Source organism: Astatotilapia calliptera, chromosome 3 (assembly GCF_964374335.1).
Source record: "Astatotilapia calliptera chromosome 3, fAstCal68.1, whole genome shotgun sequence".
Taxonomy (NCBI): domain Eukaryota; kingdom Metazoa; phylum Chordata; class Actinopteri; order Cichliformes; family Cichlidae; genus Astatotilapia; species Astatotilapia calliptera.
The window spans coordinates 37,844,838-37,870,772 of NC_137424.1; the positions used below are offsets into that span (position 1 = coordinate 37,844,838).

General features: G+C 40.3%; 1 protein-coding gene across 1 annotated transcript in view; it reads left to right on the plus strand.

Moving 5' to 3' along the window:
• The window catches only part of LOC113018657 (phospholipid-transporting ATPase ABCA1), a 181,231-nt gene that overhangs the window by 28,607 nt on the left and 126,689 nt on the right, over positions 1-25,935 (plus strand). Inside the window, exons 9-13 of the mRNA XM_080290303.1 lie at positions 3,580-3,719; positions 4,450-4,566; positions 9,114-9,311; positions 11,802-12,007; positions 15,264-15,440. Coding sequence (XP_080146429.1) covers positions 3,580-3,719; positions 4,450-4,566; positions 9,114-9,311; positions 11,802-12,007; positions 15,264-15,440 — 838 coding nt within the window. The remainder of the gene's footprint in view (positions 1-3,579; positions 3,720-4,449; positions 4,567-9,113; positions 9,312-11,801; positions 12,008-15,263; positions 15,441-25,935) is intronic.

Consider the following 25,935-nt stretch of genomic DNA (forward strand, 5'->3'; position numbering starts at 1 on the left):
ACGAACTTCATATTTTTCTTAAATGCAGAAAAATCTTCCAATTTGTAGTCACTTTTTTCCCCCCCGGAGACATCTAACAGCCTATTGTACAGAGCTACCGAGCTATGCGCCACACATATGCCCTGTCTTTCAAGCGTTGCGATTGCAGGAGGTGGCATCTGCGTGTGCACTGTGTGGCAGGAACAGCTGGTCAGACCCAGACTAAGGGGTGGCCATTAGCTCTCAGCGCACTGACCTCACAGGAGCACCTGGAAGAGACGGCCAGCAGGCAGAAAGGCTAACGTTTAATTGCACTGAAAATGCTAAAATGTCCCCGGTGGGGGAAATAGTTGCCCCGGTGAGATGAGAGGAGAAAAGGGGGTGTGTTGCAGTCTTGACAAGGGAAAAATGAGAGAGGACTGGAAAAAGCACTGATGTAATGACAGGTGTCAGGACAAAAGGCACAGTTAGCAATAGAGGCAGAGAGCTATATTGACTGGCAGATGACACACTAAAGTGATCAGCCGTTTGATGGAGTGCCAAACTCCGGGAATAACACGTTTTCAGTCAGAACAATCCCGACACAGCCTAAAAACAAGCTGTCTAACCCCTGCAGATTCTCTTGCTTGCAGCGCAGGTCCTCATGTAACTTATTCAAGACTCTACCAACCTGGCAATATTCATGTTGGCAGATATGTTAAATAAGTAATGATCCTACCGCTGCTGAGCATATTGACTTTTTTTCCTCTAGAAGCTTTTTCTTATGTCCTCAGGTCTGCGTGTTTTTTTTCTCCCTCTTTGTGATTTTAAGTAATAATTGATGCTTTTCTCCTCATAAATACTTTGCCGTGACTAAATCAATATCAATTACTTAAAGGTTTTCCTTTGATAGGACAGCGCAGGGCATTTCCAGGAAATATTCTCGCTAACATCTCGTAGATTAGAAAGCAAACAACCATCGTTTCACAATCATTGCAATAACTGCTCACGTTGTGTGTTATTCCTTTACAGTTCAGCTCTTTGGTTAAATATTGATAGATTACGCCGCTGAGATGGCTTTATGTAGATGTAAAGTAAGATAAAACAATAATAAGCCATCGCTGGAGCTTTCTTGTGACTCATGTTACAGAAAGGAGTAGAAAAAAGCAAACGACGAACTCATCATTCGAACTCTGTCGGTGCGCATGACCCTTATAAAACTGGCATTTACGAGCCTCTCCCAACAGTGTGCTGAAATATTGCTTTTATATTGTGCAAACTACAGTGAGATCTGTAGGGTCAACGTTCTTGTAAAAAATTCTGTGAAATAAGGCCAGGAAACAGATTTAAGACTCACTTTAACCTCTTGAGTGAGTCAGTGGAACGGTCAAACATGAATCCTTAAATGTGCAGCAGGCTGGAATATAACGTTTTAACAGACATCTCACTGTCAAACCTAAAGACTGGATATTAAATCTGAAGCATTCTTTGTAACGGCCAGCAGGAGGCGACAACTCTGGTTGCTACCATTATTAGCATGTAGCGTCCCTCTGTTTCTCAGACTCACATTCGTCATGTCCACTTTCAAAATACCAAAATATTCAGTGTTTATTTTTGATTTTCTTAGGTTAGATAACGTTAAGTTCTTGTAATATTATTTAGTTAGGGTTTAGTTGAGTTTTAGTCTAGGTTATGTTTCACTTATGTCTCCGTGTTTGTGTCTTTTCCTGTCTTCTGTGTTAGCCTGCCGTGTCCTCATTGTTTAACGTTTAGTTATGTCCCTGTGTTCTGTGTAGTTATTGTCTGCGTATTTCATGTTGTCAAGCTTGTGTTGTCATGTTTACATCTGTCCATGTTTCATGTTTTATTTTGAAAGTTTTGTGTTCCCATGTTCAGTGTGTTTAGTTTTGCTTCCCCTGTGGTGTCAGGTTCAGCTGTGTCAGCTGTGTTTCCCAGATGTTTCTTTTCCCCTCATTACCCTTCTGTGTATTTAAGTCCTCTGTCTTCGTCTGTTCAGGGTCGGGTCATCTGTTTGTCTTGCATCACGTCTCTCCAGGTTTCAGGTTGTTTGTCATGTGGTTTTTTTTTTTCACACGCCATAGTTCCACTTCCACCTTTTAGATTCATCTTCATGGTCATTCTTTCTTGTCACAGTTTTCATAGTTAATCTTAGTTTGTTCCCAGTTTAGCTTTTAGTTTTATTTTATGTTCATGTATCTTTAGCCAAATAAATGGCTCGCCTTTGGTTATACTGAGTTTACTCTCCCGTGTCTGTTGGATCAGCTCCGCAAACATACTGGCTGCGCAGCCGTGACACAGTGGGAGGTTTTGCAGTGTCTACAGTAAGCAATGAGCGATATCGCTGTCCACTCTCTGTTTTAAGTACTGGCCAATCAGACGAGCATAGACCACACCTCTTAATCTTTAAATTCAAGTATTTTCAGTCCCATTGCTACAGGCATATAAAATTAAGCTAGCTAGCTCACTGGATTGAAGTATAATACTGTAATGGGATGCCACTCACTGACTGGTCATAAAATATCTTCCGACTAGATATTCCGCAATCAAATGTGACGGGTATTATTGGAGAGTGGAAGCATTTAGGAACCACAGCAACTCATCCAGCAATGTAATGTCAGACCAGATAAAGTTACAGAGCAGGGTTAGTACCTCAGTAACTGCAGGCATCCAAACCTCATCTGGCATTAACATCAGCACAAAAGTTGTGTGCTGGGAGCGTCAATACAATTTAATTGAATTAGACTCAGTGGCTGAGCAGCTCTTGTACGTGCAAACAGTACTTTTGGTTGTGCAGTGTATGCTCTGTGTTGTTTGTTGTTTCCTATACTGTACATTACACTTTTGATCTGGTTGGAAGTGGCAAAAATGCATAACTGGCCAAAGCAGGGGCTAGGTTTTCCAGTCCTGGAAGTGGGAAGGGAGCAGAAAGTTTTTTGTTCAAAGGAATTAAACACATGTTACCTAGCTCATTTTTAATCAAGACTACATTAAGGAATCATTAGTATCAGTTCTGTTCTGAAAGGCAGTGATTGCATCAATACTGCCTATATGGTGCAGATGCGATCATTTGGCACGCTGAATACAGTAATGTACAGTTGTTCACATTCTTTACCGTGTTTTACAGTATCAATATAAATCAGTCTGCTCTTGTTGCATCAGTGAAAATCATTATATCCACCTTCAAAACTTTTCTTCTCCTTTTTAACAGCAGTGAACTTTTTAAACTACATAAATGTGTAATCAAACTGTTATTAGTACTATAAGTATTAATGAATACAACAGCTGAAAAGACCAGGAAGATTTTCTGAAACCTCTCATGTTCATATTTGTTCAAACTCTGCTGAGAACAAGTACCGAGAGGTCTGTTTTCGTAGCCACGTTTGAATTTTAACCTCGTGTACAATATTTATCATGTTTGCTTCTCGGGCGCTTCAATTCTGTGATTTTTGCACAGATCAAATAACTTGTCTCTCCTCTTTCCCCCAGTCCCATGAAAGAGCATGAATCCAGTATGCACAGAGGAGTTTGAGATTTAGAGTTGTTTTCGTAGTCTTGCCATGACTTTCCCTGTCTTCTCCCCTCACCTCCTCTGTACCGTAGATGCTTTTTGTCAGACTCTTGTCGACACCCTGGAGAGCACACCTGGTCTGCGCTACATTTGGAGCACCTTCAAGCCATTATTGCAGGGGAAAGTCCTCTACACACCCGATACACCTGCTGCTCGTCTCCTGGTGAAAGAAGTAGGTCTAGAGGGAAAAAGAAAGGTTTCTATATGTATGCTGACTTTTTGTGAACTTGAAAAGAATATATTGCTCTGGTCAGTTTAAGTTTGCAATGAAAGGTTCAAGCCACTATATATTTATATATTCTTTTCTAAATTAAGAGTTAGCATGCAAATATATGTAAATCTTGCATACATAGGACCAGACTAATTACTGGTAGAAGGTGCCTGCAATCTGTCTATGAAAACAAAAAAGGAGGATGTCACGCATTAGTGCAGAGCTGGAAAATAAAACATTTAATCAGAGGGCTTGTTCATGCAATGCAATAAATATATATTGTTTTCAAAGACATGACATTTGTGCATGAGATTTGCATCGTTTTGATAGCTGCGTAACCAAAACAAACAACAGACATGCTGTGAGAATTTTGCATTGAAAATACATAACGAGCATGAGGAAAACCTGCCGACTTCACAGCGAGCGGCCCGGTGTTGGCGCAGGAGGCCCTCTTCACTCCAGACATAGTCGGGGTGTTTACAAGTGAATGTTCAGTGGTAAATAACCCCATTTACATTCAACACCGCGGGGGGGGGGATGGCAGTGTTACAGTGTGATGAGTTCCCAGGGAGATTAGCTGAAAGTGCAGTTGTGGAGTGCTTTCATGTTTGTATTGGCGCAGCGAGTATGTTTTCGGTGAGAAGGTGAGACAAATGTGTAAAATTATAGATTATTGTTTTCTGTGTTTCAGGCAAATAGGACCTTTAACGCCTTGGCTATGTTAAGGGAGCTGGCTGACTCTTGGGATGAACTCGGACCGCGTGTTTGGGATTTTCTGCAAAATAGCTCACAAGTCAATACAATACGGGTGAGACTCTCGATGGTTGTTTATTTTATGTAATGTTGCACACATTACCATGGTTGGTTTGTACAGTATGTTAAACATGGTCAAAGTTTCTGAACTTTACATTGCTGGCTTTTTTGTTTTTTACTACTCTTGGATTTGTGACATCATAGAGCAGGGATGTCTCACTCATGTACACTGTGGGACGCATAGCATAGCATCTTTATTTATAACGCACTTTACATCCAACAATGTTGGCCAAAGTGCTACAAATATAAAGCAAAGAGAAAACAGTTCAAATTACATATAGAATATCTTAAAATTCAAAATAATATAATTAATAAGAAACTAATTAAGAGACATCAACAAGTCCTGCTGTTCTGAAAGCCAAGGTAAATAAATGTGTTTTAAGACGTGATTTAAAAACAGATAAGGAAGGTGCCTGTCTAACATGTGAAAGCAACTCATTCCACAATCTTGGTGCTGCCGCAGCAAACGCCCGATCCCCTCTGAGCTCACGATTTGTCCTGGGCACGCTCAGGAGGAGCTGGTCTGCCGACCTGAGGGACCGGGAAGGTATGTATGGATGAAGAAGCTCAGAGAGGTACAGAGGGGCAGCATTGGACAAACATTTAAAAACAAATAAAAGCAGCTTAAAATGGATCCTAAAATGCACGGGCAGCCAATGAAGTGCATATAAAAATGGGGCAATATGCTCGCATCTACGAGTGCCGGTTAAAAGACTGCAGTGGAAAAACAGAAGATCGACTCACCCCAAATAAAGAGAATTACAGTAATCCAGCCGAAGGGTTACAAAGGCATGGATTACTGTTTCAAATTGCTGTCGCACAAGAAACTGCTTAATACAGCCTACTTTGATCTTAAGTGGAGTGGATCATCTCCCCAACATAGCTCCACATAAAAAGTCACCAGCAAACTTGGTGATGAGATTTACTGAAAATAAAAAATTCTGAAAAATACAAAAAAATGCAAAACGACCTCCTTCACTTTCTTTTTGCAGTAGAGCTAAATGAAGAAAACAGTAAACATACATTAGTGTCTTTTATAATTACTGCGGTGTGTTTTTTTCTCTTTGAACGATGAGCCTTACATCTGCTGCAGGTGAGAATGTACATGCTGTGTACATCATTTATTCACACCTTCTGTTAAATGTGGAGAGTGAGAGAGGAAAGTAATTATGGATAAGTGCAGGATAATTTTCATCCTAGCAGAAAGGATTATCTATAGAAGTAAAGGACACGGACTTCTCTCTCTTCCACCCTCTCCTCTCCTCCCTCTATTTTGCCTCTCGCCGTATTTCCTTGACACTGACATTACTCCAGTGTCACTCCAAATGAGCTTATAGGCAGCTGGAGGGAAGCAGACATTGGGAGCTCCATATAGCTAGGGTATTCATTACCCTAGCCCTAACCTTTACACAAATGGACCAGCAATCCTCCTTTGTCTTCATTTTCTCCCCACCCAGCCCTCTCCCTTTCTCTCCCTCTGTCCACCTCTCGTTCCGAAGCCGGTGGCTTCCGAGGTTTGTCATCTTCAGAGGTCATTCAAGGTCACGGACAAGCTTTAGTTTGATGGACCAATTGCCGTCGCCACCACAACTACATCTGAGTTGGGTGATTTAGGGTGTTAAGATGAATAAAAGGAAATACCGAGCACAAGACAGCTTAGACATAAGAGTATTTGGGAATACTTTTTGCCTTTACATAGTTATAATCTGCAGGATTACAGTTCTGGTTGCTTCAGTGACACCTGTAGGTACTGGTTGAATAAGTGCTGTTTGATAGTGCATGTAAACATCAGCCCCTTTAACAGAGGCACAACAGAAAATCTTAAAGCCCATTCCTCTGAGCGAGGGCCACTTACTGTCACATTATGGATGTTACTCTTCCCGTACTCAATTATCCGCTTACAAATGTATTACAAGAGCATGCAGAGAACACAACGGCCACAAAGGGCAACTTTGACCTTCAGATGAAGGTCTTAGCTAACCTGGGTACTCATGTAAGATAAGATAAGATAAGATAAACCTTTATTAGTCCCACAGGTGGGAAATTTTCTTGGTCACGGCAGAAAGTGGACAGTGCAAAGTTGAGAGCAGCAAAAATTAAGAAAAAACAATAAAATATTCAGTAAAAGGACTAGATGTTATAATCCCTGACAAGGCATTGCTTTAAATGGAGAAAATCTTGAGGGATAATAATAATGGATTGCATTTATGTAGCGCTTTTCGAGACCCTCAAAGCGCTTTGCAATACCACTATTCATTCACTCTCACATTCACACACTGGTGGAGGCAAACTGCAGTTGTAGCCACAGCTGCCCTGGGGCAGACTGACAGAAGCGAGGCTGCCATGTCGCGCCATCGGCCCCTCTGGCCAACACCAGTAGGTGGTAGGTGAATTGTCTTGCCCAAGGACACAACGACCAAGACAGACAGAGCTGGGGATCGAAACGGCAACCTTCCAGTTACAAGATGAACTTCCCAACCCCCCTGAACCACAGTCGCCCAAAACCTAACCATGGCTGTTGGGATGGCTGTTATGAGGAAAGGCAGCCCAGAAACTTTACCAGCGGCACACATCGTTGTGTGCTTTAACTTTCAGTCTTTTACTTGAGCTAATCTGCCATTTTTTTCCTTGGTTAGGTTTGGGAATTGGATTCTGATCTAGATTATCATATTAAAATTTGGGACACATCGTCAGTAGTGGACCTTGGATTCATCGGGTGTTTCGGCCATTATCACTAGACACCCTCATCCAAGGAGGCCCTGCCAGGGTTGATCAGGCCCCGGAGTGTGTCACTGGTTTATGTTAAATTGTTATAAAATAAAATAAAATTTAACATGATATATTGAAAACTGTGGACGCTAGCCTGCTAACAAACAAACAGACAGACAAACAAACATACAGAATCTGGATTAAGTTCTCTCCATGGACCCGATATTTCACCTTACCTTTACAGTTCAATTCTTCACTTCATCACATGACCAACAAGGTTAAAGGGCACATCTGTGTGGTTTAAAATGCCACTGAACATTACGCACCGGACTACGCGTTTAAGCGCATGCAGCAGTAGGCGGATGAAGAGATGAACTACTGAACCGGATAAAAAGTTACGGTCAATTTGCCAGCATAACTCTCTCTTACTGCACTTTCAGAACGGCTCCGATTTTTTTTATTTCCTCAAAAGACAATTTTGATGGATCGTGTCCTTAACGTAGCCACCACGATGATAGATGTACTGATTTTTTTTAAAGGTCACACGCAGTGCAGAGATTACTTAATTTGACACTTTGTCCTTAGGTTAAGCAGAATATGATCAAAAGTGTTGACACTGAAATGCCACTGAGCACAGTGGGCAGAATATATCTGAATCTTTAACTCTGAATATCACACTGTAGAGGCCACTTTGTTCAATTGACGCGCAGCGCCCTTTGCTGACCAAAAGTCAGGCTCCGCATCGTCCACTTTGAAATGGTCACCACATTTAGCCGCAGCACGAGGGTCACATTTTAAAAAAGCTATATTAAATGGGTGATTTCATTGTGGGTTTGAAGTGAATTTTCCCCGTTCTTCTTATCAGTGTTTTAATTTTACTTTGATGTAAAACTGTCATTACAGGAACGGTGTCAGTTTAATACTTGGGTGTTAATATCAGAGCAACTGGAAAGCGAAGGAACGCTGTGTGAGAGAGGGAGGGGAGTGACTGTGGTGCTGTAACTTGAGGGCAAACACATGTAAACCAATAGATGGGAGTCAAATAGCCTTATTCTCAAAGGGTTATTGCATAAGAAACTTAGAAATGGTTATTTCTCTAAACAAAACAAAATACATATTCATGTAACGTGCTGTATGTAAGTGGGCCATTACTGCTGCAGCAAGGTTCAGTTTTCCTCCGCTTCTCAGCGTATTATCTTTATGAATTGGGTGCGTGATTATGGAAATTGCGTCTTGATCTATGACCCGAGATGAATGTAAGTCACACACATGTTCCTTACCATGTTAGTGAAAGGGAATTGAAGGGGAGGACCTGCGCCTTTATCTCTTTCATGGTGCGTACACGCGGCCTTGTTTGTGCATTTCCAGGGAGGAGATTTGATTTGCATTTGTTCTCTCTGTGGGTCCTAATACATCTGTACCATGCAAATGCATTTTTTTGTGCACGTACACACCCTGTGCTGTAAATGAGCTTCATGGCCATAGAGGAGAATAGCTGATGTGCATCTTAGAGCCGCAAGTACAACACTGCCATCTATCTTAATGCTGTTAATTAATTCTGCAGAAAAATGAATGTCAGCTCCAGCAAAGAGTAAAGCTGCCCCTCCCCCATCCTTTTTATCATCCCTTCTTTTTTTCTTTATTTCTCTTTTTTTTTAAGGCTTTTGATTCTCATAAATATTCATTTGCATTCATACCACATTAATTTGAAGCCTCTAACAGGTGGCCATTGTAACCAACTCATTTAAATGTTAGTTATTCCCTCAATAACGCGGATGAGAAACCCTAAATCCTAGAATATAAATAAACCCGTCTTCTTGCTTTCAAAATCAGGCTCTGCTGGTGAATCCTGTGTTTGCTGGAACCCTCAAGGCGCCTCTCAATGGCACAGGGTGGACACCTGAGCTGCTGGCCAACTTCCTGTACAACGGGCCTCCAGAAGATCGTCCACCCGGCATGCCACCCAGCGACTGGCGGAACGTCTACAACTCCACCTCGGAAATGCTGAAGCTTCTCTCCACTTTCTTGCGTGTATGTAATTTATCTGCTTGTGCTTTGTTGTAAATGCAAAACACCTCATAAATCCGGCTTCCACAGGGTTTCGCGACCTCTCCAGTGAAGTGAAAGATTTTCTAAGAGTGGGCTGTTCTTTGACATTTAAGTTTTTTTAAACATAATTCTCGCCCTTCCACCTCTATTCTTTCTTTGCCTTTCCTTTATTTATTTTTGTTTATCTGATATTACCCGTGTGATTTCTTTGGCTGGAGTTGCTTTATAACCTTTGAAGTAGTCAAGCAAAATTGCTTTTTAGTAAAATCAGTGAGAGCTTTCTTTTTGGGTGGGTGGGGGTGGGGGGGTTGAAGAAAACAGCTCTTTTCTTGTGTATCCTTGCGCTGCTATTGTTCAAGCCAAAATCAAGACATCAGTTTTTTTGTTTTCTTCAAATCTTGCTCTCAAACTCAACTTTTGAGTCATTAGAAAACAGGCCTCTAGTGTTCATTAAACTTGAAGAACCTTGACTTAAAGAACTGTCAAATGCACAGCAAGGTCTACCACAGCATCCCTTCCCTGGTAATCATATAGCAATATTGCTATGGGCTAGTGAACCATCCAGAGTTAACATTCATCCTGTATATTGATTGTGCCACAGTTCAAAGCAAAATTGTTCTTTCTCCAAATTGCACGATCAAATATATGCACAAAGCCCAACCTCGCCCCACTCCTGCCCTCCCATATACACACACACGCACAATATCAATCCGAGCACAGGTAAAATGACAGCTTAGGTCCCTCAGGATTTGCCGTACACGGACAATAAAATTCCACTGTAATGCAATCTATTTTCTGCCCTAATGGAAATTGCATTGCTCAGAATGGATAAGGAGCACTTATCAGACAGCCTTTACTGCAGCGATCGCTTGTCTGGATGCGTACATGTTTAGGGAAATGACATATTTTTTAGGATTGGCATTGCAAAGACGCTAAAAGGTCATTAAGACAATGTAGTCGTGCATTTAGTTCCATACATGGTGGATGCTTTATGTACACAACAAGGGAACTGAACAGAAAATACTAATGGCTAACATTATTTAAACCTGATTTTCTTACTTTTCAGTCACTGGTCAACAAAACCAACTACAATCCTTTATTAGTGCAAATCGATAGCTTTAGCATACATGGGCAGGAGGAGGCTAACAAGTTTCCAATGTGCAGACACAGGACATTAGAGGAAAAATGTGTGTTCGCCAAATGAGTCATTTGTATCCTTGAAATGATTTCTTGGTGTGAGCCAATTACTTTCTAAAGATTAAAACCCAACAATTTGTGCTCATTTTCAAATTGGCATGGCTCCTCTCTCTGTGTTGCCACCACCAGCATTAACACTAAAGACTCAGGCTGCATCTTTCTTAATTTTTTTTTAAATAGAGGCAAATTAGAGCCTCAAATTGCATGTCATTTCTTTCATAAACCTGTTTAATCCAACAGTGCCGAGATTTATAAAACATTAAGACGGGAGAAACAAACCTATAAATAGCATAAAAGGTCATTATGAAAATGCGCTGCCATGTCTTCGTAACTCTGGGGACAGAACTTAATCGCTGGCTTTAGATGAAACTCCTCTGGTGCTTACTGGGAATGTTGTGCCGCACTAATCTTATTTAAACATTAAGGGCACTTGAGGATGACACGACTGTATGAGCTGTTATAACTTTTGAAGCCTCATTAACATGGGCAGATAAAGTTGATTTGTAGCAGCACAAATAGCTGATTAAACATAGATTGGAAAGGCTCCAAAGGACGTTTGTAAATGCAGAAGAATCAGGTTCACCGAGTACATCTGTATGAAAAACATTGTGCCTACAAATAGGTTTGAATAAAGACGCTGTTAAAAAAATAAATTGTTTGCTCAAATGATGTGTTGGGTAGCATGAGGCCGCTGTTACTAGGATTAGCTACAGCTTGTACAGCTTGTCCCTATATTTCATTTAGCACTTGTCCAAACTTTGGGCCCGTGGAGCTCTTCACTGCTCTAATATCCTCCAGTATGTGCTGAACAAATGGTGTTGTTTGTGATATTTCTTTCCTACCATAGTGGGATATACAATACAGATTCCTGAGGGGAGAGATGATAAAACTATTGCAGCATTGAGATGTGTGGACAGCTGTCAGGTGTGACTGCCTCCCAGGATGGCTAGCTCATTATCGTCTCGTGAAACAGGGGGACAAGGCTACCGAGCAAGGGAACGCTAGCAAGGGTGGATCTCATTTGCTTGTCTCTACTGAAACTCAAAACATTTCCCACCCCCTGGCATCTCCAGATAATTTGGAACTGCACTCTGTGTTGTTTAGTCACTAGCTGAATCATACTTTCTTTTCTAAATATCCATCTGCCTTTCTCCCAGTGAGCTCCTGCCTGCCTTTTGTGGCTGCTGAAAGACTGCAAAAACAGAATGGTTTACTGTAAATATAATAGGATGTTAGAAAAGTAAGACATTTGTGTGGGTCTGTGTTTGCTGACAGTGTTTGGATCTGGACAAGTTTGAGGCGGCCTCCACTGAAGGCCAACTGGTGAATAGAGCGCTGGATCTTTTGACAAACGGTACGTTCTGGGCCGGGATTGTCTTTGAAAACCTCCAGCTGAACTCCAGCCTCCCACCTCCTTATGTCAAGTACAAAATCCGCATGGATGTTGATGAAGTAGAAAGTACCAGGACAGTAAGGAGAAGGTATGTAACACTGTTATAAAAACCCGTTCTTTTTGCTGAATACCAAATGACTTTAACCTAATTTTATATTTTTTGTGCCATTTCTTCTGTCCCACATTTGATTGATGTCTCTGTTTGGTTCTTTGACAATACTAGACTAAAGAACTTGATGCCATATGTGTATATGTATATTAGGGGTGCAACGATACACAAAATTCATGGTTCGGTTCGGTTCGATACTTTGGTGTCACGGTTCGATATTTTTTCGATACAAAAAAAATGTTCATGCCTTTTTAATTTGTCATTTATTAAATTATAAATATATATTTTAACTCAAAAGTAAAGTTTTTAAATTTAACCCTAACCCTTGTGCGTGTTTTTTATTTTGACAGCGAATGCGCACCTGCGGACCACTTATGTGCAGCCCTGGTTATTTAGTTCGTCATATTGCAGCCACAGAAATTCTTTTGTCCATGAAACCATAAAGCTGCACTTTCTTTTTGCCTTATAGTCTGATTTGTCATAACTTCTCCGTTTTGTGGTAAGCTTTTCTTTGGCTGTCACTTCTTCACCCTGACCTGTCTTATTTGGCTCAGCAGAACTGAAATGCTTTTACACGCTCACTCACATAAGCTCAGCGATTCTCTGCGCGATCAACCTCTCACATGTTTAAGCTGCGGGAGATTTCACTTGTCATGTTTGCATAGTAAGCTAACGATTAATAAGACGATGTCAGAGGAATTGGTGCACAAATTATCATCACTCACAGATCAGTGCTGTCGCTCTCTATACACAGTTCGCACATTGCAAAGTGAAAGCAAAAAAACAAGCGCAAATTCAAACGCGATTTCAATATGTCACATATTGACAGTGGCTCACCGATGCCAATGACATAATTACCCAGCTACATTTCTGAAAGAATGCAAAAGCATTGACATATATTTTTATGCCCGACGGGCAGGGAAGAGATAGATTTTGGTAGCCCGACTGAAAAAATCGCTAGCCCCAGGACGTCAGGCTAGCGATATTGCGAGCCCTGTATCTGATTGAGGAATCACTCATCTTTGGAAAAGAGAGTTTATTACAGAGAAATGTAATAAACTCTCTTTTCTGGGCTATATTCTCAGCAGCATAAGGAGAATCATGTGCTAACAGCTGTCTAAATGACTCGGCTAAAGTTAGTAGCATGCTTGTTGTTTTTGTCTTTGCACTAGGATGATGTCGGCGTAAATGTGCAGTCATATTCGTTGTGTTCCCACTAGTGCTTTCAGGTTAATCTCGTTGAAATGACCTTAACGCCACAACACGGCAAATCTCCGTTAACGAGCTACCGCCAATCGCCCGTGCATGGGGCTAGACGGCCAACACGTTAACGAGCTAACTGCGCTAACACACTAGTTCCCACCCATGTAATTGAGCATTGCATGGCACATCCAACATACTGTTTTACTTTAGTCCATGACTCGCTTACCTTCAGGGTCATACGTCACATGAAAACCAAAATAATTCCAAACGCCAGATCTGAATGAGAGTGGGGGAGGTGCCCTGCGCTCTTCCTTCTGACTATGCTGTCTGTGTTGAGCACTCAGTGGATCTGCGCTCGACAGTGCAGCCTAGGCGGAGTAGTCGAACGCAGATTCACTGAGCGCTCAACACAGACAGCATCGTCAGAAGGAACGTTGATAAAATAAATTACAAATGTTGTATTGTTCGATACATATGCGTACCGAACCGAAAGCACTGTATCGAACGGTTCAATATCGATACGAATATCGTTGCACCCCTAGTATATATATATATATGGGTAAATATTACGCTATAAAGCCAGAAGTTCAACAAAGCCAGGCTTTCTTTGCACTGGCTGGCTCAACAGAACTTTAAATCCCAGTAGGAGATAACAGTTGTCATGAGAGCAGTTATCAAGCCAAGCTCACACAATAAGTGGCGTTTTACATGTAAAACTTTTTTTCTGTGCAAAATGATCCCTATGAGTGTCACCTACTTCAATCGCAGACGTCATCAGATGATGATGATAAAATGGGGATAAAAATCTATAAACAACATGAAAAATGGAACAGTAAAATGCAACACTGTTGCAAATAAGATGAGATATTAATGCTCCAGAAAGTCATTAATCTCAGGATGTAGCGCACAGAGCAATAAAATAAACAGTTTAATTGTAGTTAATGCTGAGTGCTGCTCTTCTTGCTGCTGTTTATTTCTAATGCGATGGCTGCAGAGTTGAGCTCTGAAACTTTAAACTTCATACATTTAATCATTAGATGTTACTGTCCTATAGCCTAATAAAGGACATATAGAAATAGTTTGGTCAGCAGATCAAGGAAAAACAAATTTTATTGCCTGAGTTGCTACTCGGTGAGTTTTCTGAGCTTTAGTAGCTGCAATTCCAGTAGATTAAAACAGACTATCTTTAGCAGCTTGATACTCTCCATACTGCATCTATACATCAGTGCACAGTTTGCACTGCTGTAACTTCACAGCTGGGTTTCATTTATAATGTAAGGTACAGCTTGAGAATTAGCACATATAAAACAAAAACTAAGCTGTCAATGAAAGAAGAAACAGATTTTTAACCAAAACTCTGAACATAACCTGCTCACTCCTACCCAGGTTATATGTTTAGCACAGGCTACCATAGTAATTTAGTGCAACAAGAGCCACTTTTAATGACACAGAAAACTGACTTTAAGCTTCACCAAGTGTCACCATTAATGATCCCTTTTAAAGAACCTGCCTTTATTTTCTCCCCATTTCAAATCTGAATGCTAATCAAGCTTTCATTTAAAGCTATAAGGCTGTGATAGGCAGTCTCCAGCAGACGTTATGACCCATCGTAGCACAGATGTAAATGACCAAATTAATTATCATCCAGTTCTATTTAGTGTTTTAGTACATTACAATGAGCATACACAATACCGGGGCTCCGAACCATGTAAATGGAACCAGACCATAATTAGTGTTATTAATTATACCTTGTTTTCTCTGAAATTACAAAGCTTATGTAAAAGTGGCTGGTATATCTTCTCCTTAGACTCATGAGCAGAAAGCTGAAAATATTTGTCAGGTGTAAGTCTAGATATATAAAAAACAGTGGATCCTTGTCCTGTCAAGCAATCAGGTCTTTATAAATAAAGTTCCTGTTGCTCTATATAACCTCTAAAATAACTTATAATCTCGGGTAGTATTTCTGACCATTCTGGTTGTAGTTTACTTGCCCTTTGCTAAGACACATCATGGTCTGTCTTCTTTTAATAAGGTCATGGTCTCCCGGAGCCAGAGACAACCCCTATAACGACCTGCGCTATATATGGGGAGGCTTCGCCTACCTGCAGGATATGATTGACCATGGCATTATACGGGCGCACACCTCAAAAACCCAACCACTGGGAGTTTTTGCCCAGCAAATGCCGTATCCTTGCTATGTGGATGACGCGTGAGTACAAAAGCATTGTTTTTTCTTTTCTGTCAGCCTTGTAAATAGAGGAAGAGGGAAGAGAAATACAGCAACACAATGACTTTCCACTCTGTGCCACCACACAGTTCTCCTCAGTCTCTAAGCCTAGACCTATCAGATTCCCCCTTGGAAAGCTGTTTAGTTCTATTTGTGTAACTTGCCATTTATTTATTTTATGTGTTTCCCTTCTGCTGTCACAGATCACAGACGTAGGCTCTAAGACGGGGAGCACCCTTAATTGTGTCATTGTTAAAAGTAAATAGTGAAACTCTGAAATCTAAGAGTAAATGTAGTCATGAATTGATTTTCTGCAAGAGGGAGGAAACGAGTGAAACTTAGCGAGTGGAAAAGAGAGAGGCCAAACTATTGATTTTAGTCAAACCACAGGAAATTCCTGAATAGTTGGTGGATGCTGAATTATTTAAGCAACCACTTTGAATGCCTTCCTTTTTTGTACTTCCTTTTCAACAAAGTGAGCGTAGAGCAGCGCACGTGCAACACAGCTCCATTGCATGCAAGGATTGATAGCAGCCTTCCCTCTGTGTTCTTGATGTATTTATTGATATCGCTGGCTTCTATCGTGTTTGATCATCCACCCGGGGACACAAACGACGTGGTATCACACTCAATCTTCTACGCCCATAATTTCCTCCGAGTCCAGGAAAAAAAAATCTCCTATTCGCAAAACATTATAATCCCCATTAATAAAGGAAAAACCCAGCAATGCCACCAAGAGAAAAGATAATTACCAGTGAGATTTAAGACCAACAACACAATACCCACACTTTCAGTACACGCAAAGTTATTCTCGACCCATGGGCAAATGCATTTCCAGAAATTAGGAATCTAATTTTAAAGTATTATGTGGTTTGGGTAGCACAAGATTTTCAGTAAATCAACCTTCTGGGGGTTACAGGGAACATGAAAATGATGACTTCATATGTGGGCTGCAAAACTCTACAAGCCTGCTGTTGAACAGTTTTGAAGAATATTGCCCTGCGTGATGTATTTGTCTCGGAGAAATGAGAAACAAAACAAAACAGAGACATTTTGCTGATAGGTGATTTAGTGTAAACTACTAAACCCAGTGGAAACGTTCATTTAAAAGGTGTATTGTCATTTAAAGTTATCCATACTAAAGCATCACATTAGTAAGCATTAAGGTTCATGGTTAACGTGAGCTTTAGAAATGCATCTGTGTAGTGTAGTGGTAAGACTCCACACCTTTGAATCACAAGTTCGATTCCCACCCTGTATCCAGTAAGGGTCCTGGCCAGATCCGCATGCTAAAACCAAGCCCTGGAATGGTGCGTCTTTGTCTGGAGCTCTACATGTTGTCATAATTGTTCTGCAACGCATAGCATGAAAAAAATACATTATGTTGCAGAATTTAAAAACTAGTATGTGCCTGTACAAGGCTTTTGTTAATAGGGGGTCATTTTGGCCACAGGAGCTTAGTTACACTTTATGTCCGTTAAAATCCCACGATGACAGTGCGTTTCATTTATAGCCAAACTTGAGCCTGACTTTACTTCAGTTGCTTTTCCACTTTAAACATCTTAAAAGTAGCATTATTTAATGAGGTTATCTTGCTAAACAAAGTGTTTGCTTTTGTAATAATAATCCAAAATACTGTGAAATAATCTTCTTTCAGTGGACAGAATTTCCCATGGACCTCCATACAGCCCTAACACGATTAGCATAGAGTATGTTTGTTATCACTGGAACTATGGCAAGCCCAGGCAAAAGAAGGAACCACAAGACATCCCATACACTGTTCAACCCCCAGAATACAGCTTTGTTAGCACTAACCCTCCTAAACCGGTGCAGTGACCATTATTGATTAGTCGCTCAACACCACCCTCAAACAAGAGGACAGCTACACACTGGATTTCGCATCATGAACAATAACAGTGAGGATCCAGCAGAACTGCAGAAATTTATAACACTGTAAATAAAACATTAGCATCAGCACCTACAATCAGTCCTTGCACTATTGGCCCCTCCCCTTAGACTCCAACAGTACTTTTTTGCCCTTTGGAGCAGCTTATACCCTAAAGCTGTTCAAACTTTATAATTATCAAGCCGTGTAATGTGTTTCAGAGCTCCCATTGGCACAAACATAAAGTGGGTGGGACTAAAGGACACAATGAGCATGTTCGGATGCAGTTAATGGCTTCCATCTTTGATATACAGCATTCTTTTATGATACAGAACCCGACTTTTCACTGAAAACGACTCCGAGAACCACCAAGAATACAAAACCTGCAGATGGAAAATGACTCTACTTGTTTTTATCACTATAGTAACAACAGCTAGCAGATTTTATTTTTTAAGATTGCTGTTAATCCACGAAATCAGAGCCACAATTTCCCTCTGGTCAGCTTTTTGCTGTGATCTTAAATTAGACAGTCATGGTGCAGCTTATTGGTACACATTGGCCTCTTTGCTTCAGCGGACATCTTCCTTAAAAACAAAGGATTAATAATTACAGATGATAAAAAGGAGCCGTAAACCACAGCAGTACCCCCTCATTCACTCCACCATTTACTCTTTCCTCTGCAGAGACATTTGGGCATTTCTATGAATTATTAACACTCGAAAACTGCTTTTTCTGTTATAAATAATAGAGAGTGAAATCACACAAAGGCAGATGCGCTTAGACACGGAGAGGCATGATGGGGAGGAACTTTGCTGGTAATTGTTTTCATCGTGAACTGTGTGTTACCAGGCAGAAAGAAGGAAAGGACACTGCGCATTTAGATGGCTATTAGTTCTTATTTCTGATTTTAAAATGTTAAAATAGTCTTTGGATGAATCATGTCCTGTTCAGAAAGTAGTGCTCTCCACCTAGAAGGCATATGATGTGTTGTATAAATGCATGGCATAAAAAATACAGTTTTAAAGTATAATATGTTTTAGTATTTAGGTTTTTTTTTTCTTCACATTGGTGGTGATTTAGTTTGAGTATATGATATTAATACAACAGGAAATGTTATGACAACAGCCCAGGAAGCCGTTGCCAATGACATCATTAGTTTCTGTCAGACCGTATCGTCATTTTTTTATTATCTTTGTAGGTCTGCTTTTAATCTCACGTAAACAATATTTCTACTCCGCTGATAAACTTCAGCTAAGAAGCCAGTATTATCTGCGCTGACCCCCAACCCTCATCATCAGACCTGCCTCGCAAATAATTTCCTTTTCGTGTCCCTCATTTCCTCCTAGCTTTTGGCAGCGGCGCGCGCTCAACGAGCTACGAGCAATCTGGACTCCTTCAGCCACAGCTGACCCTGTTGGCATTTTGAAATTGAGATAACTAAACTGCATTAGCTCCCACTGTCTTCATATTCACACTGTGTACAGGACTGCAATGACAGTGCAGGATAAAGCCTGACCCCTGCGGGCTCCGATAGCACATAAACAGACCGTTTATCAGCGGCCTCTGAGCCATTGCAGGCTCTTGAATCAGAGGCATGCCTTGTTTGGATCCTAAGGCTGTGCTCCCCATCAATAGGTCTTTCACATTCACATGGGTTTAATGTTAGATAATAGTGGCCGGCACTGAACGTGCCAAATATGCAAGGATGTGTTGGGGAATACGCTTTTGTCCATCTTCAGTGGCTAATTAACCCGACGTGTGCACCGTTACTACTGAGAGGGCCTGAAAAAGCCGAGCATAATTAGAACATCTGACGCTTGTAACAAGCAAAAATCTGCAATTGATGTTTTGTTTCATGTTTATAGTGTTTCTGTGCTGTGCAGCGACAAGCTGTATTAATGATATCAGAAAATATTCCCAGCATGACTCCCTGTACACTGAAAGAGCCTTTTGTCACCGCGGCTGAAAAGAAGCTTTTAATGCTGGATAGTGTAATTCCAGCTTCCCAAAAATCATTTCTCCCTGTTTACAGGGGATGGGGAACAGAAGGTGCATGTATTGATTTGGTGTCTAATACAAAATACAAAAAAATACATCTGACAGCAGGATACTGGGGAATTTTTTGTTGCAAAAACTGTGCAGTGTGCAGAAATTGACATACTGGTTAAAACTATACTCCAGTTCCAGATGACAGTTTTTCTTAATGGTTTAGATATACGGTTGGCCCAGCATCACACTCAAGCCCAGAGAAGGATGCTGCTTCAGCTGATCAATCTACTGTTCACTGAAGCCTCATTAGAAATGGTCTGAGTGGAAAAATTGCTGTGAAAAAGCAATTCTTAAGTAATGGAAACTGCCAAAATTATACAGCAAGTCTTATAGAGCAGCGGCCCCCACCCACCGGGCCACGGACCGGTACCGGTCTGTGAGTCGTTTGGTACTGGGCCGCGAGAGTTGAGGCTCGGGTGTGAAATTTATGGTTTTCAGGGTTTTTATTGTTTTTTGTCGTTATTTTGTTATTGTTTTTATCGTTTCCCTGGGTCTTTTCCCTTGTGTTATGACTAAATCTTCTCTTTTTTGATACCGGTACTGGTGTTATTTTGTTGTATTTATCCGCGACACATTAAAGGCCGGTCCGTGAAAATATTGTCAGACATAAATCGGTCCGTGGCGCAAAATGGTTGGGGAGCGCTGTTATAGACGGATGAATCTAAATGTGAAATTTTTGGTGTAAACTATCATCAGTATGTACAGAGGAGGTACAATAACAGTGAGAGTGTGAGGGCGTATGGTGGAGGCTCTCCCACAGCTTGGGGATCCATTCCAACCAGCCATGTTAAAAATCTTGTCAAAATTGATGTTATTATGAAAGAAGGAAAGGTCTGACGTATGGTGACCAATAAATTCTAAAAAGCATCAGATGATTCCCAACAGACACTAAAAGAAAACACAGTGGGACACCATCAGTCATGGATTGGCCTCCCCAGAGCCCGGACCTCAACTTTATTGAAGCAGAATAGGATCAAAGCCAAGATCTAAAGAAACGTTTTAAATGTCCTTAAAGAACTTAAAGAAATTAGATGCTACTAACAGAATTTAGGCCATGTCACCAAATATTGACTTTTAGGCTTATTAGAATTGTACAAACTCCTTTGCCTCATATACTGTATTTGTTTCAATAAATCCCTGCACCCATTCCTATTTTCCTAGAAAAATATAGAAAACGTGGGGTAGCTCAAGACTGCTCTTTAATTAAAAAAAGACGTATTTTTACTCTATGCACTGTGTAAAACACCACTCCTTTCTGTTCTTTATTTTCTTGTATTAAAAGCATTCATCCAAACAAATCAGCACTTAGGGAAATCAAATTGCAGCTTTCAAACATTTGTTGACAGTGTTTTAGAAAAATCACCGGGAGTAGAAGAAGCAATTCGTTTGAACCACCCCCAAAAGCATTTTATTTCATTCCTGAGTGGGAATGCTGCAAATCATGTATTCCCACAAATATACAAATATACAGGCATTTGAAAGTGTGCAAACTCCTCTTCAGTGTGTTTAGTAAATTTGCAAAATTATTAAAATCAGAAGCTAAAATGTATATTTTAAATTTTTAAAAAGGCACACAGCTTTGGATATAACATCCTGTGGTTCACACTCAATCATCCCACTGCCACAAACTTCCAGGAGCTCTCTGTAGAAATGTCTGATGAAATTGTTGCAAAGGATAGGTCAGGGGAAGAATATAAACCCATTTCTATGTCTTGTAGTGTTCCCAGGAGCACAGTGGCTTCAGTAATTGTGAACTGAAAGACGTTTGAAACCATCCAGACTCCACCTTGGGTTAGCTATTTGGCCAAAGTGAGTAAGCAAGCAAGAAGGGCCTTGGTCAAGAGGCCAGTGGTCTCTCTAATAGTGCTTCACAAGTCCTCTGCAGAGATGGGAGACCTGCCAGAATTATGACCATCTCAGCAGCACTCCATCAGACCTCTATGGCAGTAGTAGCTAGTTGGAAAGCACTTTTAAGACAAGGACATACGATGACCCACTTTGAGTGTGCCAACAGTGAAATCTGTCTGAGAACATGAACAAAAAGATTCTTTGGTGAGATTACATGAGCGCTGACCTCTTGGAAAGTCATCACCTGGCTGCTTCCATCCCTCCACTGAACCATTGTGTTGGTGTTTCGTGTGTGATTACAACTAAACACAGACCGACACATAAAGAACATCTGCTCTGGCATGCAGGCTGAGACTGGGACGATGGTTCAGAGCACACATTAGTTAGTGCACGTTATAAGGAAGCAAAGCCGCAGACTAATATAATATGGATAAGTCAAATCTAAAACTGTAAAATATAAAAAAGAATCAGTAGCACTTTAAAATAATGTCACACTATTAAGCATTATTAAGGTATTAGGAAGTGCTTAATTCATCATTTATTTAGCATTACGCCTCCTTAGTATGCCATTTAAAAATTATATTATTATATTATTATGACTTTGATTATGATTAGGATAGTATTAAATGGCATACTCAGGAGGAGTAATGCTAAATAAATGATGATCTTAGAAATACATTTTTACTTAGTCTGAACTCTGTGAACATGATCCACCTTAAATTTTATTTATTTGATATATTGATTTTTATTTGTTACAAGTCTTAGTTTCTTCTTTTCTTTTTTCTTTTATATTTAGTATTATGAAACCAGCACATCACCATCAGTTGTTATCATCTTTAATACTTTAGTCTTTCTCTAAAAGAAGACGGATTTTAAAATTGTATGTTTTGTAAGTCTAATACATAAATTGGTAATGCAATTCTGCTTTTCTGTGTCTGATCTTGCTGTTAAAAATGAAAAACAGCATGCATTTACATCCTCTTTGTGTCAGAACATAGATAGGTATTTTTTAAAATTGTGGTAGCTTAAAAGTAATCCATATGTATAAATATAAACCCGTTTTCTTCTATGAATTTCTCAGTTGAATGAATTTAACAATATATCTTTTTTGAAACTGAGACAAAAACCTATTTTTATTTTTTTATTTTATTTTTTTTACTATAGTTCTCTATTCTCCCGGGAGGCTGTGCTCTGCTATCTCTCGATTTACTGAGGAATCAGTCTTCTAGCTTTCCTAAATTTAGGTCAGCCTGCCAATGTAATGGGAGCCCCGTAACACAGACCTGCCTGGAGTTCTATTACTTAAGCAAGTTTGATCGATCCGCAAATGTATAATTCAAAAGCATCTGGTGGCAAGGTTGTCAGAGTCAGACACAGTGTGCATGACTGATTTCTCTGCCTCCGGTGTGAGAAGTCACAGAAGGAGTTAACTCATGCAGACTGTCAGCTGTTACAGAGATGTTAGGGTAGAATCGGGAGCAGATAATGCCTGAATTAGTATTCACCTTGAAGCACTCGCTACTTGAGGCTGCTTACCTCCCTAGAAAAGGTGCTAATGTATCAATTTGCTCAGTGTATTGATTCTGTGATCTCCTCAAGTGGAATTTTTGGGGTTCAAAGAAGAGATTTTATTTATGTAATCTTATATAGGATTTTAGATTTAGTTGCTCTGGTGTCTGAGCCTCTTGAAACTCTGTGTCAACCAATCCTTTCCTGCAGCGTTCCAGACCTCGTTTGAAAAGTGATCCATCCCGCGAGGGCAAGCGAGCATCCACAAAAAGCAAGCGTGTCTCTCTCTCTGTCGTTCAGGCTCTCGTGTAGCAGAGCTTCCTTCACGGTTTAAACGCTTATTTTTATTAAGTGTCCAGAACTTTTACACAAGTTTGTGAAATGTCGTCATAGAAAAAAAAGGGAAATAAACACAGCAAGGCTGGGATGGTCAGTTTGGTAAAGTAAATCCGTTGGGCATCTTTCTTTGCCTTTAGACAACAATTCTGATGGCAAAAGAGCCAAACGGGACAGGCCAAAAAAAATAAAAAATAAAAAAAATAAACACAGGTTTAAGAAAACAATTAGCAGCTGTTTGAAAATTGAAAGCAAGACAGAAATAACATTCAAAATCACCTCTTCAACAGCACTTATGCAGAGCTAACTAGCAATTAAGTGAAGTACTTGTTTGAGGTAAGTGTTCGAACTTGGCAAGTCTTAAAAATAACTTGTCAGGACTCGCAGGAGATATTTATTCTAAAGCAGCTCCGTGCTCTCAAACACAGCACGTTCACTTTGTGCTTCATCCGTTCATCTGTGCTCAGCGCTGCTTTGCTTGCATTACACCCTCAATATTTATGGAATGCAAACACAAGCGGTGTGTAGAGTTTATACTTTGTCAGAATGTATTTGATATCTCTCCTTCACTGTCTAATAAAGCAAAGGAAGCACTTTGTTATATTGGCAGTGGGGAAGATATTGACATGGCATTTTGGTGGCATTATAGAGCCGGTTTAATATCCCCTTATTGTGTTGTAACAGCATCAAATCATACATCATCTCTGGCATGAGGTGAAGCACTAAATGCCCAATTGAGCTGATGCACCAAGTTTATAAAAGGTTAGCTCGGCGTAAAAATGAAAACACCTCAAAGGTATTGAGCCAGGCTGTAACAGAAGTTAAAATTTGAAAAAATGTAGGTGGAGAATAAATAAAACAAAATGTATATCATGTAAAAAAGCATCTGGACATAATTTCGTGCATGGAGAATGAGTAATTGTGAAGAATGTCCTCTTGTAGCGTAGTAGTTCTGATGTTCTTTGCTCGTTCTCTCCTGTACCCAGCTTCATTCGGAGTATTGGAAGCATTCTCCCCATGTTCCTGATACTGGCCTTCATGTACACCGTGTGCATGACCATCAAGGGTTTGGTGCTGGAGAAGGAACTCCGGCTCAAGGAAGTACTGCGCGCTGTTGGTGTGCAAAACGGCGCTCTTTGGTTTTCAGTGCTCACGGAGAACATTGTTCTGCTAGTCGTTCCCTGTGCGCTCATAAGTGTCATGGTTAAGGTCAGTAGAAAGGAGTCGCTCGGTGAAAAGCAGCCAAACACAAAGCATACGATGTAAGGATGTATGATACATTAAAACACTATAAATTCACAGTGCTGCTACGTCAGACCAAGAAAAAATACACATCCAGTAAATTTACTGTCCTTGGTCACAAGTTGTTCGGGTCACGACATTGTTTATGCTTTGTGTTTTGCTAAGCCCGCCGTTGTTAATCAGAATGAATTGCCGTGCACAGAATCAAATCACGACGGATGATTCTTGGATGATTAGGCCTCTCCTGCTAATGAAATCAGCACGCAACACAATCCTGCAAGATGTATTTAAAATTCAAGATGTAATCGCGACCTGCTTTTAATCTGAGAAGTGCATTTTTATCATTCAGTAGCCAAGAAAATGGATATTTACTCTTTTTTTGCCACTTGGATGTTGCACGCTAATTTTACATGACATTTAATTTTAACTGTAAGGGGAGGGTGAGGGTAGTACCTGACATATACTTGATGCACCAGTGTGGACCTCAGTATTCTTTGCAGCCCTGTATCTGGACAGCTAAGACAAATTAGAACAAGTAATACTAAAAGCTGGCCTAAACAAAACTGCATTCCTCGGATAGAATTTGAAAGAACAGCAGAGATAGCGCCGCTTTATATAGTTTAATTATTTAACAGTATTTACATTTGCTGTATCTGATATTCTGCCAGCCATCTAATACATTTGTAATGTACACTGGGTCAATAAAATGAAAACAACAGTACAATCGAGTAGTGCACCCTCTGCACTGCAGAGCTCCTGGTGTATAATGAATTGTAAGTTTAATCATCAGGTAGGTGTAACATCACGTCATAAACAAAAGAAGATGCTATTATTCCCAAAGAGGGTAAAGAAGCAATAGGCATGCACGATTATGTCTTTCTTTGTTAGCAAGTATCTAAATATGAGAAATGAAAATAGTTGTTTGACTCCACATCTATTGATCTGGTTGCTTATCAGCGTGAGCCATCCACAGCTTGAAAAAATCAATTAAGAAATAACAAGAAATCAGCGTTATCATAAAAAAGGAGGCCGTTCACGCCTTTGATGGCGCACAATGGCAGCAGCGCCGTTGTTGGTCTCCTTTAGCTAGAGCGTGTTCTTCAACAGCCCCTTGTTTTGTAGGCGTAGTTAATGAAATAAAAAAGGATGGTTATTTAAGATTGGCCTAATCAATTTTTGCAGTTTAATTGGAAAATGTGGCTGGTAAATAAAAAGTGATATTTGAACAGCTGGATGAAATGTAATTTCCCATCAGCCTAATGTGTTTGCAAGCCATCAACAATTTGTAAACATTAATAACAATAAATTGAGTTAGTCGAGTGCCTTGGAGGAGCAACTGCACGCGGGATGTGTATTCAGATCACGGGCCCATTCTAAATGATAATTTCACAGCCATTTTCAGCACATTAATAATAATAGCAAATCAAATGGTAATTATCATAAGGCTGTATCTGGATTAGGTGTGACAACAACCGGTTTTGTCATCTGCACCTGAGTCCTCTGTCATTTTACACTTGTTTCCTCTTTCATTACGGAGGAAGTAATGCGTTTACCGTTTGGCATCCAGATGGATGTATTTACACACTTGGTTCTTATCTGAAATCAGCT